At 42.9% G+C, this 16334-nt stretch overlaps 1 protein-coding gene across 1 annotated transcript in view; it reads left to right on the forward strand.

The window, feature by feature from the left end:
- The window catches only part of LOC140492226 (dedicator of cytokinesis protein 2-like), a 731998-nt gene that overhangs the window by 164049 nt on the left and 551615 nt on the right, over nt 1-16334 (forward strand). The window contains exons 13-14 of the mRNA XM_072591134.1: nt 4724-4849; nt 11628-11752. Of these exons, the coding sequence (XP_072447235.1) occupies nt 4724-4849; nt 11628-11752 (251 nt within the window). The remainder of the gene's footprint in view (nt 1-4723; nt 4850-11627; nt 11753-16334) is intronic.

Here is a 16334-nt window from a genome sequence, read left to right on the forward strand (position 1 = left end):
GCCAGTGAGACAGGCCCTATGGTGAAAAGATGGCATCTGAGGATCAGCGACTTTGATGTTATTGAGTCCAGTGTAGACAATGGTGAGGCATTGATCATTCTGATCTGGCTCGGACCTCGAACTTAGATGGACTTCTGTTGAAGCTACGTCTTTTAATTTTCCTCTTATTCTTAAAACTATTAAAATGGTGCCGTATCATGGCGGGGAATGAATGATTTTCACTGTATATTATTGTATTTCTCACTGCAAAGTACACGTGACAATACAATCATTAATTCATTCATTCGGGAAGCATTGAGTAGGTATTAGATTAGATCCCCTACAGTGTGGAAACAGGCCCTTCGGCCCAACAAGTCCACACCGACCCTGCGAAGAGTAACCCACCCAGACCCATTTCCCCCTGACTAATGTACCTAACACTATGAGCAATTTAGCATGGCCAATTCACCTGACCTACGCAGCTTTGGACTGTGGGAGGAAACTGGAGCACCCAGAGGAACCCACGCAGACACAGGGAGAATGTGCAAACTCCACACAGGCAGTCGCCCAAGGCTGGAATCAAACTTGGGTCCGTGGTGCTGTGTGGCAGCAGTGCTAATCACTGAGCCACCATGCCGCTCATGGCAAAGCACAGCAAAGTATTTGTCCTCAAGTGGTACAATTACAGCATTTAACAGGCATCTGGATAGGTACACGAATAGGAAGGTTGAGAATGATATGGGCCAAGTGCTGGCAAATGGGACTGGATTGGGTTGGGATATCTGGTCGGCATGGACGAGTTGGGTCAGCTTCTGTGCTCTACATCTCCATGACTCCATGACACTAAGTGGCACTGGATCCGGTTCTCTGAGCTGCCCATAGCTACCGACCTCCACAGCCACCTTTGTTCAAGCTGCCTTCATCAATCGCACGCTTGCCACCCCAAGGGAAAATAACTCCCCTTCAATACTGGGTGTCTTCAGAAAAACCTCTGCAGAGGCATCACTAAAACATGGTGCTACTTCTTTCCTGGTATCTGGCATCTCCAGAGGTGTATGGTGTTGAGTATAAGTTGGACGGTGCTCCCAGAATTGCAGAGTGGAAGGGCTGAATAGCCTCAAGGGCTGAAAGGCAGAGTGTTCCTGGTTGGGGCGGGACCTCCTGCCGAACCCACCCATCAATTCGGCCTCTTTACTGAGGTGCGACGAGGTGTGAGTGTGATCATGTGGATGATAGCTGACCCATCTCTGAGGGGGCATAACCACCCCTCCCCCACCATCCCCCCCCCCCCGTTCTAGATTAACCTCCGCACTTGGGTTTACTATCAATCTGACTTTGAGACAATCAATGGTTGCAAAACAGTCTTCTGTTTTAGAAAAAGCACAGGAACAGACTGTGTGTGATAAGAGAGAGAGGAAAGAAAGACTGAGTAAAAAATGATCACCAGTCAGCTTAACAAAACACAGGCACACCACGGGCCACTTTCTAATTTCCCTCAGGTTCCATCACGGCAACGCTATAAAACACAACTCCATGCATCAATGAAGCAACGAAAGTGTCAAAACAATTGTTTGGCTTTTTCTGGTGTGAGTTCACAGTGTGGCTCCCTGTTTAAAGTCCGTGTCATTCCGCAGACAGCCATCTGTCATTTAAATGAACTGTCATGGCAGAGCTTTCATGTCTGGTGTCCTGTCCTCCTTCGCAGACATTCAAGGTGAAAGCACATCCTTTCTGGCTGACTTTCTATGATCTATGAAACCAATTAGTTCTTGCTACGTCAGCGCTCTGCTTAGAGTTGTCTCCAGCTCTCTCTAGTAACCTGGCATAAAATGGTGAGCAATGATAGCGTCCAGACAACTCCCCAGCCGAGCCCTGTAGAGTGGCTAACTGGATTCACTCCGCAGTCCAATATCCTTCCCAAGTAAGGAGTGAGACAGTTGACACCCATTCTCTGTTATTGGGATTGCGAGCAATGATGATGGAGATAGAGGAGGGAAAAGAGAAAACTTAGGATATCCATCACTTTTCCTAACGTGCGTTAGGTACTGAATCAGCTCAGGTCTGCTGACAGCAACAATAACCATTTGAACTTATGTAGCACTTTTCATGGCATTAATCAGCACAAGATGTTTCATTGGAGTCCTATGTATTTACAGTGAGCTAGAGAAGGAAAATTTAGAACAGTGCTTGGGCAAGGACAAAGGGTATTAAGTCACCTCTTGAAGGAGAAAGGCAAAGATGCTTGAGGAGACAATAATAGAGATTAAGACTGAGGCCATTGAAGGCTCATGCACCAATGGCAGGACAAAGAGAGTGCAGGATTGACTGGGTGACTTTTCATAAATTCTAAGATCAGATATAATGCTGAGCCACATATAGAACAAAACAAGTCAGCAATTAAAAACCGTGATGTGCATACGTGTCATTCGCCATCATTGATTGTATTAGTCATCCAGCACAGAAACAGGCCCTTCGGTCCAACCGATCCATCCTGAACATAATAACAAATTAAACTAGTCCCACCTGCCTTCGCTTGGCCCATATCCCTCCAAACATTCCTTGTGCATGTACTTGTCTCAATGTTCTTTAATCATTGTAAGGGTACCCATCACTAACTCTGGAAGTTCATTCCACACATGGACCACTCTCTGTGTAAAACAAAATGCCCCTTGTGTCTTTTTTAATCTTTCAACTCTCACCTTAAATATCTGCCCCCCAGTCTTGAAATCACCCACCTTGGGAAAAGACATTTTATCTATGCTCCCATTATTTTACACATCTCTATAGGGTCACCTCTCAACCTCTTATGCTCCAGTGGGATAAGTCCCAGCTTATTCAGCCTCTCCTTATAACTCAAACTTTCCATACCCAGCAACATCCTGATAAATCTCTTCTCAACCCTAGCCAGCTTAATAATGTCCTTCCGATAACGGGCAACCAGAATTGGACACAGTATTCCAAAAGAGGCCTCACCAATGTCCTGTACAACCTCAACGTAATGTCCCATCTCCTAAACTCAAAGATCTGAGCAATGAAGGCAAGCACGCTAACCGCCTTTGAGTTGCCACCTTTGAACAAATGGACATTGTTTAATAATCCTTAATTCCACAATCTCACCTAGAGAAGCTCCATGGCAACAACTACAAGATGTTTTGAAAATCACACAACCACATCTGAAGTGGTTGAGTGAGCAGAATATGAGCAAAATATACATCGAGAAATGCACATGTCAAAATAATCATCTCATGTGCTGCACATAAGATTACCTGTGCTAAGTTTTCTTTCAAATGTTTCATTATAAAAACAATTTTCAACTAAAATTGCATATTCACTACATAATTAGGGCAGCATAGAAAATCATATTATAATTTCACATTTAAACAAAATGTCAATAGTTAAGTAATCACTTTGTCTTTATTATTTCTTTATGAAGATATATTGCGAAGGAAACAATGAGTTCCAGAACAAGAACAAAACACTGCAGATGTTAGGAATCTGATCCAAAACAGAAAATAAACATTTACTTGTACAGAACTTGAATATAGATAAAAAGAGAGACACTTTGTCAAAGTTTTGTAACCTGTATTTATCAGGACAATTTGCAAAAATATCAGGGGAGAATTATCATTTACTACATGAAAGCAGTATGCTAATTGGTTGGCAAATGTGTTCTGAATAATGGGGGCATTTCCATGGAGACCGATCATTGACAGTTAACTGCCAGACTTTGTTACATTTGAATCTGACAAGTTGCCCCTGATTGGGCAGGGCTTTGATAAATAAACCATTGATAGGCTGTCACCTATTTTGTTGAATTGAAGAAGAGCTTTGATAGTTTAAAACAAAACAATAAAAGACATTGAAACACTCAGCAGGTCAAGACCAAGAGACAAAGTTCACTTTTTTTTTCAGGTCAAATGCCTAATGCCAGATGAAAAGTTATTGAGCAGCATTGTTAGCTCTGGTTTTCTCTCCTCAGACATTGACTGACCTGCTGTCATTTGCTGTTTTATTTTTAAGAAGAGTTTCAGCAGTTGGATCTTTATTTTGTTCTACCCGGGCCTTGCTGTTCTTAATCTGTTCTCTCTTATTTTGTTAACAAGCAAGGCATTAAATAGCAGCAGCAGTGGTTAACATTGCTGCCTGACAGTGCCAGGGAGCTATGTTCAATTCCAGCCTCGGGTGACTGCCTGTGTGGAGTTTGCACATTCTCCCCGTGTCTGTGTGGGTTTTCTCCAGGTGCTCCGGTTTCCTCCCCACAGTCCAAAGATGTCCAGGTTAGAACGTTATGACCATGCTAAACTGCCCCTAGTGCAGGCTAGGTAGGTTAGCCATGGGTTACAAGGGTTACAAGGACAATGTAAGGGGTGAGTCTAGGTGGGCTGCTATTTGGAGGGCCAGTGTGGACTTGATGGGCTGAATGGTCTGTTTCCACACTGTGGTGATTCTAAGATAATGATGAGCGAGCACAGAAATAGCACAGTATCAATGAAATAGACATGAGACTGACTGGAATGACCTCGTGCATGCAGATTGTCTAATCATATCAGAACCTGCACCAGTTTGCTCCAGTGCAAACATCTGCAAGTGCGCTGTTTCTTCTAGGTATGAACATGTGGAAATGCATGAACAACCCATGTTTCAAAAATTGCCAGTCGCATTGGCCTGCTACAGGTTACAACCGTTACGACCTGCTCTGTGAATGCGTGGTAAGCCATTGGTAAACATTTCTTTCCTTTCCCAGGACTGTGGGTTACCATGAAAATGCTGGTTGGCGATGTATCACAGATCAGGAAGGATTATCCACACCTTGTGGACAGAAACACAGTGGTAGCCAGGAAGTTGGGATTTCCAGAGATCATCATGCCAGGTACGCTCAAAAGGGGGCAAACACCAAGGAAACTGTCATTTTCTTCCTGCAATCGGGACAGGGGACGGAGGGGTGGTGGTGGGGGGTTAGTTTGGGGGAGTGTGTGTTGTGGGGGAGCTGTGGGTGGGAAAGAGAATGCGGTGGGCAAGTGGAGCTGAGTCCACCGAAAGGTCAGCCATGATCCTATTGAATGGTGGAACAGGCTCGATGGGCCAGATGGCCTCCTCCTGCCCCTATGTCTCCTGAATCATAGTTCTGAGGATCAGGGATACATCCTTCTGCCTCTCGATCCCCAGGAACACATTCTTGGAGATTTTATTCCACATTCATTTGCCTTCGGCAACTATGCAGTTCTGGCAGAGTAAAGATGCCAATGATATGATTATATGGTGACTTTTGAGAGTTAATTTGGATCTGACTTGCCTCTCGCAGGAACTTCTCTGCTGGCTTGGTTTTACATTTTTTAAAAAATTAAACAGCGTGCAATGGGACTGAGGTTCATTTTCTCAAACCTGACATTCAACTCCCATAACAACCCTCTTCTGCTCATTACGCATGGATAGAATCAAAACTGTTGACTCAGGCATTTCAAGCATTGGTTTTGAGACCCAGTAGGCTTTTTAAAAAAAATCCAGCATTCTAATAGCAGTTATTCATTGCAAACTCAACCTAGAAACAGCGATGGCTGAATTTTATCAGTTGCGTGGAAGCAGTTTAGAAAGGGGCATTTTTAAATGTATATGTTGGGCAGAAAACCTGAGTCTTGCTCAGAGGGAAGGTGAGACAGACATCAATGGTGGGGTAGTACCTAATTATTTGTAATCTAATGCCTAGTTGGAGCTGTGGAATTTTATCGTTGTCAGACAGACCTCCCACTGACCCCAAAGCTTGATGTATTCCCGAAGGCAGCATTGTGGCAACAGGTCAAATTGAAGGGTCTCAGTGAAACCTCCTCACTCTCTTAGCACCACTGTTCAATGCTGTCCCTTTGGCCCTAGTCACAATTTAAGTCTTCAGAGGATATTTTCATCTTGAGCTGCCCTTCAGACTCCTTTACCTGCACTGTGTACCAATCAGGTATGGAGATGGTCAGACAACACAGCTCACCCCATTCCCAATCATCCAGAGGACCTCAGAACTTTTCTGGGGCAGAAGGAGGCCATTTTGCCCACTGTCGTCACACTGGTTCTGTTACCTCGTGCCAATGTCCCGCCTTTTGACCCATGTCCCCTAAACTCTATTTCTATCCAAATAATCACCCAATACCGTCTTGAATTCCTCAATTGTGTGAGCCTCCAAGGGTTGTCCTGTTAATTGGCTGCTACTGGGAACACTATGCAGGTGGTTGGACTTCATACACTCTCAGGGTTAGGCCCAGGAAATGTGCCTGGCCCACATTCCAAAATGAAGCCAAGATAACTTCGACAGATAGTGATCAACATGCTCCAGGACCTTGTAGAGAAAGCTCACATTCTGGTAAAACAGAGAACTTAAAATCAAAGCCCCTTATTACTTACCATGCTCAATTTCTGGGTAAAGGGCAGATCGCCTTAAGAATCACATCGCGACCAAACAAGAAAATTAAAACACAAAAAAAATTGGAGCTGCCAAAGTTCTCAAATGGGATCAAATGGAGGTACTGGCAAGTCAATCTATACCTGTAAAGTGATTCATATTTCACATGAACAGGGTGGATAAGGGTGATCAGAGCTAACTAAGGCAAACTCTGAAGGCTTAGTTCTGTCTATTGGTCAGAACTCTCACATATATAGCACAAATCACTTTAACAGTTATCCATCAACAAAACACAATGGAAACAAATTATTTGGCCATTTCGGCCTATACAGTTTGTTTGTCTTGTCCTGTGCAAATTGTCTATTTTATGTTTGTGAGTGCAACAATAATGACTACACTCCAAATGTCTTTTTTGCTCTCTAAACTACATGCTGTCAGTTTCCACTTTTGCCTGTGGAGGTCTATTCATGCCTCGGTTTTACTGTCAGCTCCATAGCCAATAAGAATGAACGGTCAAGTTTAGAATGTCCCAATGTGCCTCACAACCAATGAGGTGTGGTCACTAATGTAACATAGGCTAATACAGCAGCTGAATTCATACACAACAAATTTACAAGAGCCGCTGTGATAAATGATGAAAGAATTTTTTTTTGTATATACTGTATATACTCATGGGAAAGTCAAATTGGACTATTCTTTAAAGTTAAATTTACAGGGTCAACTATTACATGGATACTACATTTGAGGGCCTGAAATTCATGCTACAGTCTAAAATGCCATACCTTTAACAGAATCCCAATGAATCTCCAAATTAATAAAAAAACACAACAAATTACTTTAATACGACTGTATTCCACAAATGCCATATGGGAACTGAGCTCAGTGGAGGTGCACACAAAGGGAGATTAGATTCCCTACAGTGTGGAAACAGGCCCTTCAGCCCAACAAGTCCACACCGACCCTTTGAAGAGTAACCTAGCCAGACCCATTTCCCTCTGACAAATGCACCTAACATTATGGGCAATTTAGCACAGCCAATTCACCTGACCTGTACATCTTTGGACTATGAGAGGAAACCGGAGCACCTGGAGGAAACCCACGCAGACACAGGGAGAATGTGCAAACTCCACACAGACAGTTGCCCAAGGCTGGAATTGAACCTGGGACCCTGGTGTTGTGAGACAGCAGTGCTAAGAACTGAGCCATTGTGCCACCCCAGGTTTCAACCAGACTCTGACCTGATGCGTCTTAAGCTTTCGTGCCAAATTGGCATGAACTGGACATCAAAACATGTAATTGCATTAAAAAAAATTTGTTTACTCACCGTAACATTTACGTACAGGATAATACCATGAATCGCAAATGTTGATCTGTTATCTGTGAAGAATTAGCGTTGACTTTACACAAGATGTGTGGAAAACTCCAGATTTTTTGGCCAAAAATGAAATTGGCGTTTACTAGAGTATATATGGTAACTCCAGGTGCTAAATAAATCAAGATATGACTTGAAAATGGTGGCTACACTCTGTCCAGTCACTGTGCATTCTCAAACCTGCTTCACAGAACCTTGCATGCAATTTATTTCCCTGTATGTGGCACTGGGATATTGATTGGTATTGACCGGGACACACTAAAGATGGACTCAATGCCCTTCATTGATGAAATTCCAAATTTCTTTACCTTTCAAGCCTGACAATAGTGAAAAACCACTCCAGAATACAGTCAAGGAGCAATGTCTATTTTATGCAGCTTATTAGCTGTGTATTTCAAAGCTTCCACCTTTCAATGGGGTTGTTATTAACTTGATCTGGCCGGGGTTACAGGTGGCTACTGCACTGCCTGTTGTGAAATTGTTTGAAGCAGCTGTGAATTTGACGTCATTTGGCTGGCTTCCTAAGGCCCCTAAGCCCACATGCTCTTTCTAAATATGGCAAGGGATTCTAGTCTCAACTGCAGGAGACAACATTAGGATGTCAAGCACTGTTATAATCATGGTGAGAGAACAGCAATCATTTTGTGGTGTACTCTTTTAAACCCAACTAATCTAGACTCAGGGTCCTTCAGAAGCTGGGTTCAATGATAGAAATAAAATACATCAATGTTAATTAATGCTGTTTGGATGCCACAACGCCTGATCGTTTCCATTAAACCTCTTCCACCTCACAACACTCTAGTACAGTGAGTGAACAAGATTAGAAAGGAAGGGACAGATGACAAAAAAGAATCTTGTGGTGCACATGAGGGGATTCTGCCAGGCTCACTCACCTCCTGACCTCATTAAAGCCTTGGTTCAAACATGGACAAAAAGAGTTGAATTCCAGAGGTGAGGTGAGAGTGACAGCCCTTGACATCGAGGCTGCATTTGACTGAATGTGGCACTGATGACCCCTAGCGAAACTGGTGTCAATGGTTAGGAGAAAGTGAGGAGTGCAGTTCTGGAGATCAGAGTCGAAAAGTGTGGCGCCCAAAAAGCACAGTAGGTTAGGCAGCAAGAGAGGCACAGGAGAATTGAAGTTTTGGGCATAAGCCCTTCATCAGGAATGTGGAATATAACATTCCTGATGATGGGTTATACCCCACACATTGATTCTCCTGCTCCTCGGATGCTGCCTGACCTGCTGTGCTTTTCCAGTGCTACACTTTTCAACTGGAATCAATAGGTATCAAGTGAAAATGTTGGTGTCATACCTAGTACATAAGAAGATGGTGGTGGCTGTCAATCATCTCTGCTGCAGGGTATCTCTTCAGGAGTTCCTCAGGGTAGTGTCTCAGGCCCAACCATGTTCAGCTGCTTCATCAAATACCTTCCCTCCATCATCAGGTCAGAAATAGGGATGTTCACCAATGATTGCAGAATGTTCAGCATAATTTGTGACTCCTCAGTCCATATTCAAATGCTACAAGATCTGGACAATATCCAGGAGTGGACTGAGAATTAGCAAGTAACATACATGCCACATGAATGCCAGGCTATGATCATCACCATAAGAGACAATATACTATACCCTGTTGAAACCCACATGGCATTACCATCACATTAACCAAAACTATCAACATTCTTGGGGTTATCCTTGACCAGAAACTGAACTGGACTCACCATATAAATACAGTGGCTCCGAGAGCAGGTCAGAGGCTAGGAATATTGTGGTGAGAAACTCACTTCCTGACTCCCCAAAACCTGTCCACCATCTATAAGGCACAAGTCAGGAGTGTGATGGAATACTCTCCACATGTCTGGATGGGTGCAGCTCCAATAACATTCAAGAAGCTTGACACCATCCAGGGCAAAGCAATCCACTTGTTTGTTTCTGTCTATCATTGATGCAGGAGAATGTCCCATCGACAAGATGTACGACAAAATTTCACCAAAACTTCATAGTCAGCACCTTTCAAATGCACAGTTGCTTTCATTTGGAAGGACAGGGATAGATCCAAGGGAACACCGCTCCAAGTTCTGTTCCAAGCCACTCACCATCCCCATTTGGAAATTTATCTCTGTTCCTTCAGTGCCACTGGGTTAAAATCCTGGACTTCCCAAGAGCTGCCTCAGTTCAAGACAAAGTTAAAAATCACACAACACCAAGTTATAGTCCAACAGGTTTATTTGGAAGCACTAGCTTTTGGAGCACTGCTCCTTCATCAAGTAGCTGTGCGGCAGGACTATCAGACACAGAATTTAAAGCAAAAGATTAAAGTGTCATGCAACTGAAATGATACATTGAACAAACCTAGATTGCTGTTAAGTCCAGATTTGTTCATTATATTATTTCAGTTGCATGACACTGTAATCTTTTGCGATAAATTCTGTGTCTTATGATCCTGCTCCACAACCACCTGATGAAGGAACAGCACTTCGAAAGCTAGTTCTTCCAAATAAACCTGTTGGACTATAACGTGGTGTTGTGTGATTTTTAACTCAGTTGAAGAAGGTAGTTCACCACCACCTTCTCAAAGATAATTCAGAATGAACAATAAATGCTAGCCCAGCCAGTGATACTCACAACCTTTGAATGAATTTTTCAGACAAAGACAGTCCGGACTACCCAAAGCCAGTGCACACTTTACTAGGCACAAGTCAGGAGTGTGATGGAGTACTCTCCACTTGTCTGGATGAGTGCAGTTCCAATGGTACTCAAGAAACTTGACACGACCAGAACATAAATCAGTCTGGTTGATTACTCCTTCCATCACTGATATCAATTTTCCATCAGTGTGGACCATCTACTTGATGCAATACAACAACCTCCCACAGCTCCTTCATCAGCACTGTCCAAATTTGTGACCCCTTCAACTAAGAAGGACAGTGGCACCTCCTGCTTGTTCCCATCCAAACTTTTCAACATCCTGATTACTGTTCCTTCACTGTTAATGAGTACGGATCCTTATCCTTCTCCAAACTGCCCTGTGGCTGAACCTACAACCCTTGTGTTACATTGTTTCAAGTGTACAGCTCACCAGCACCTCCTCATGGACAATTAAATACATTGTCTTGTCAGAGTTGATTAGATCTTGTGAAAGAATAAATCAAAGTTGATTGTCAGGGAAAGAGATGAGGGCAGCATGGTGGCTCAGTGGTTAGCCAGGGACCCGGGTTCGATTCCAGCCTTGGGTGACTGTCTATGTTGGAGTTTGCACATTCTCCCAATGCCTGTGTGGGTTTGCTCCAGTTTCCTCCCACAGTCCAAAGATGTGCAGGTTAGACGAATTGGCCATGCTAAATTGCCCACAGTGTTCCAGGGTGTGTAGGTTAGGGGCATCATTCAGGGGAAATATTGAGCAATAGGGTAGGGGAATGGGTCTGGGTATTATACTCTTTGGGAGGTTGGTGTGGAGAAAGTGAGGACTGCAGATCAGAGTCGCAGAATGTGGTGCTGGAAAAGCACACCTGCTCAGGCAGCATTTGAGGAACAGGAATAAGCTCTACCTGTTGTGCCAAATGGCCTGTTTCCACCTTGCAGGGATTCTACAGAAATTCTATAGGTAGAAGTGGGTGCAGTATTTAAGAATTAGTACTCGCTTCTGCAAATAGTTTGGACCATCTTGGTTGCAGTGCTTGAATTGCAGATCATGGACACCTTTCTCACAATGCTCTGGAGTGGGAGCATGGGACTGTAACATCAGTTCAGTGCTGAGAGGGAAGCTCCAAAATCTGAGATATGCTGATGGGACTCTGTTACTTAAAGCACCTGATGTCTGTTGTCACATTCCAAATAATTGTAAAACCACTAACCTCAGGGCATTGCTCTGTTCCAATCCTCTGCAGGTGACGTGAGGAATGATATTTACATCACCATCCAGTATGGTGACTTTGACAAGTACAACAAGACCACCCAGAAGAATGTGGAAGTGATAATGTGTGTCTGTAGCGACGACGGTAAAATTCTTCCGGTAATAATTACTTCTCAATAATGAATATGGGCCATTAATGGCGGTTAGTAGAGATGGAACAGCAATGATTCAAAGTTCAGACTCTCCTGAAAATACATGAAGGAGTGGTTGTTAAAGCTACTCCTTCCAAAGGGCTGTGTATAAACATTGGGTAGAGTATGGGAAATGTTTTAATCCAGAAGCTTTATCAACACATTCAAGGCTAATGTATGATGTATGTGCATTGAACATGCAGATAAGACGAGGCACTTGGTCCTTTGAACCCGCTTCTGTTCAGCAGATCATGGCTGATCTGATTTTAGCCTCATTCCTGCATATCCCTGAAAATCCTCCGTCTCCTTGGTGATCAAAAATGTAAAGATTCTACACCTATTGGCTTCTGATGAAGGGAATTCTAAAGAATCTCAACCCTCTGAGAGAAACATTTCTTTTTCCCGATCTTTGTCCTGACTGGATGATCCCTTATTTATAAACGGTGCCTGTGATTTTGAAGTTTTTCAGCCCTTTTCTTGAAGGTGCAGACGAGATCAAGAACCCTATTGGCTTCTGATGAAGGGAATTCTAAAGAATCTCAACCCTCTGAGAGAAACATTTCTTTTTCCCGATCTTTGTCCTGACTGGATGATCCCTTATTTATAAACGGTGCCTGTGATTTTGAAGTTTGTCAGCCCTTTTCTTGAAGATGCAGACGAGATCAAGAACCCTTGGCTTCTTTGTATTTCTTTGCTTCTTGTTGAACCGAGGAGTTAAGGTCAATAATTTCCTGTCAGCTCGTGCCCTTATTAGATAACACAACAGAAAGAAATATCGACCAAAGGAATTGTATTTGTTGTAAATCAGAAACAAAAGCAGAAATTGCTGGAAAAGCTCAGCAGGTCCGGCAGCATCTGTGAAGGGAAATCAGAGTTAAATCAGAGTTTTGAGGAAGGGTCAGTCGACCTGATACCTTAACTCTGATTTCTCTTCATAGATGCTGCCGGACCTGCTGAACTTTTCCAGCAATTTCTGTTTTTGTTTGAGAATGATGTTTCGTTCTGGCCATCGTTGGTCATTGTGACATAGTGCTGTGGCTCTACCAGATATGTCATTGCTGAAGTGTATCTGAGAAAAAATAATTGGGGAGAGGGCAGCAGTGCTGCAGGGTTTGGGGAGGACAGCAGCAAATGGGGTGTTTGAGGGAGGGAGCCAATGCATGTAGGCTTGGAAAATGGCCAGTTACCAATAACTGAGGTGATAATGAGAGGGCACTAGTAAATGGGAAAACCATGCAAATGAAAAGGGGAATTAGTGAAGACTGCTGGTAAATGCATGCAAGGCATTCATTGTAGTTGGGAAAATTAGGGAAGGGGATTTTGTTACGGATAACCCCATTAGGATATCTGTAAAATGGCAGAGGCAGCAGTAAATGAGGAAATTGATGGAAGGCTCCATTTTATGGGATGCTTGGATAGTAATATTGATGGGAGGTGTGAAATGAGAGAGGTATAGTTACATTGGGAAATCGAGGGAGGTCAGCAACAAATGGAGCCATTGATGGAGAACGCAAACAAACAGATTATTTTCTCTTCAAAAGAGCAGAAGGGTAGGGTTTTAAATTGAGATAAAGTCATAGAGTCATACAGCATGGAAACAGACCCCTTTCGTCCAACTCATCCATGCTGATCAAGTTGCCCAAACTAAATGAAAATATTAGACATTGCAGGACATTTTTGTGTAATTTTGCAAGGAGGTGTCTAAACCTAGGTGCAATAGTTAGAAGATAGTCACGAATACATCCTTTAAGGAATTCAGAATAAATTTCCTTGTAAGGTGAGAACATATTACAACAAGTCAAAGATGCACTTAAGAATGATCCAGAAAAGTCCGTGGGAGAAAAAGGCATAAGTGAATATGTTACTAGAATGAGATGAAGTAAATAGATTTGGAGGAATCTCATGTTGGCCACAAACCTGGCATTGATCTATTGGGCCGAATGGGCTTGCTTCAGTTCTGTAAATGCAATGTCATTCACTTCAGAGCAGGGTTTGCCAACTACGATTGGACATACTTCCAGAGCTGTCATCACATTATCTCCTCCGAATGTTTCAATCCCACCGCGGATACTGATAACACAGTCCCCACTAACCGGGAACACTTCAGCACCTAATTGGTGAAAGACAGCTTTTCTCCTCATCTTAAAGTGTTTTGTAAATACAGAGTGAAAAGTGTTTGAAGGGAATGAAATACACCATTTTTGTGCGTCCCTCTGCATTTTCTCTCAGACAGCAGTTTGCAGGAGATTTATCTTTATTCAAAGTAGATTCTAGGAGAAACCTGAAAGGTTGACAACTCTACTTCATTATGAGCAATAGGTAATTGATTTAAGTAGTTGCAAGTGATCAGTTAATCACTGCCTCAGCAGGTCTTACTTGATGGGTTCAGTCAAGAAAACAGCCAACACACACAGCGATTAATTTGGACAGGATTTTATTGATTTTGTTGTATACAGTCTTTCTTGTACTATGAATATTCACATCTCGCTTCACTGTTTATCCATTGTTAGTTTTATACACCCCACTAGGACAGTCATTATGAAAACAAATTAAGTAATAGTCTTGCTTCTTTGACTCCAAGATTGGAGGAGGGCACCAATAATTGGAGAATTTGGATAAAGATATCACTAACAGGGATGGATAGAAAATAACAGTGAGTTAAGGAATTACTGGAAGACACCATTTTATGGGCCATTGGATAAGGGCACTGATGGAGAGGGGTTGGTAAAGGTGCCAATATATTGGGGAATTTTGCAGAAGACATCAGTAAATGGAGCATTTGGTGGAAAACACCAATAAATGTATCTTTTTTTTGGAAAAGCAAAAGAAGGGCAACTTGGTATTGCTTTAACAATGTGAAGTATTAGACAAGGCAAGTCAACATCATGTAATTTCTGCATAGAACCTTCCAGGACTAGGAGTGGTAGATCTACAAGATAGCGACAGATATATCCAATAAGGAACTCAAGAGAAACTTCTTAGGATTGGTGAGAATGTAGAACATGCTACAACAAAGCATAGCTAAGGGAAAAGTTTAACTAATCATTTGAGAGCCATTTAGAATGGTACATGAAAGAGAACACAACAAAAGAATAAATTGTTAGTGTGAAGTAGACAGATGTGGAGGATCACATATGAAGCACAAATTCTTTCATTGATCTTTTGGGCCAAATGGTCTGATTCAGTTGCGTATGGAGGGGATTATTGGATAGCTTCAAACAGTGGAGTAAAACAGGCGTGGCACCATATTGAGGAAAGTTGGTAAAGGGAACCAATTGATGGGACAGTTGGGAACAGATAACACTAACGGGGAGAGAGCAGGTTTAAAATCGGAGAGGCAGCAGTAGGTGGAAGACACTATTTCATGGGGCAATTGGATAAGGGTAGTACTAATGGGATGGGGGAAAAAGGGGCAAAGAGGGGAGGACTGTGTCATTTAGACCATTTTGAAGGGTAAACCCTTCTGCTTCCTTAAAATGTATCAAGATGAGCTCACCTTCATGTAACAGCCCAGAGATGCCAAGTCTTACTTCAGACAGTCCAGCCTCCCATTGATCCAACCAATCAAGTGCAGGATTCCATTTGGACTTCATTGTCTATCATTTTACTCAAATATAGGGGATTGTCGGGATGATCTAACTTATGTTTTTAAAATATTGCAAGGATTCTACGAGGCCATAACAGAAACCTGTTACCACTGATAGTGGTATCAAGAAGGAGAGACCTCTAAAAGTTGAGCTACAATTTTAGGAACAAAATTAGGAAGCACTTTCCACACAACTGGTGCCAGAACTCTGGAATTTCCTTCCACTAGAGGTTTTAATTCAGCCGGAAGACCCCTCCTAATGTATCCGTGTTGCCTCTGGGAAGATTGAAGTGCAAGGAATTAAAGTGGGAGTAAGATCCGTCCGGTCCTGGAGATCGTCATTGAGTTATAGAGCTGTACAGCGCAGAAACAGACCCTTCAGTTCAACTCGTCCATGCTGACCAGATATCCTAAACTAATCTGGTCCCATCTGCCAGCATTTAGCCTATATCCCTCCAAAGGCCTCACTTCAAGGCTACATCAGGGCTCCTGGATCTCGCAATCTTAATCCTTCGAAGGATGAGCGGTGAATGATGTACTTGAGCATCGCTGAACACTGCATGGCCGAGCAGTGAGATCCTCAGGGAAGAGAATGACAGTACTGGCCAAGGTGGGTGGGTGAGGGACAAAGAGAATTGGATGAATTGTAGACCTTTCAAAAGCTATTGAATAAGTCCATGATATACACTGATTGTCACTATTCAGTGCTATTGAACTGTGGTGCTGTTACACGATCAGAAGGATGTTGTGAAACTTGAAAGAGTTCACAAAAGCTTTACAAGGATGTTGCCAGGGTTGGAGGATTTGAGCGAAAAGGAGAGGCTGAACAGGCTGGGGCTGTTTTCTCTGGAGGGATGACCTTATAGAGGTTTATAAAATGCTGAGGGGCATGTATAGGGTAAATAGCCAAAGTCTTTTCCCTGGGATGGGGGAGTCCAGAACTAGAAGGCATAGGTTTGGAGTG

Source organism: Chiloscyllium punctatum, chromosome 20, assembly GCF_047496795.1.
Source record: "Chiloscyllium punctatum isolate Juve2018m chromosome 20, sChiPun1.3, whole genome shotgun sequence".
NCBI classification, from domain to species: domain Eukaryota; kingdom Metazoa; phylum Chordata; class Chondrichthyes; order Orectolobiformes; family Hemiscylliidae; genus Chiloscyllium; species Chiloscyllium punctatum.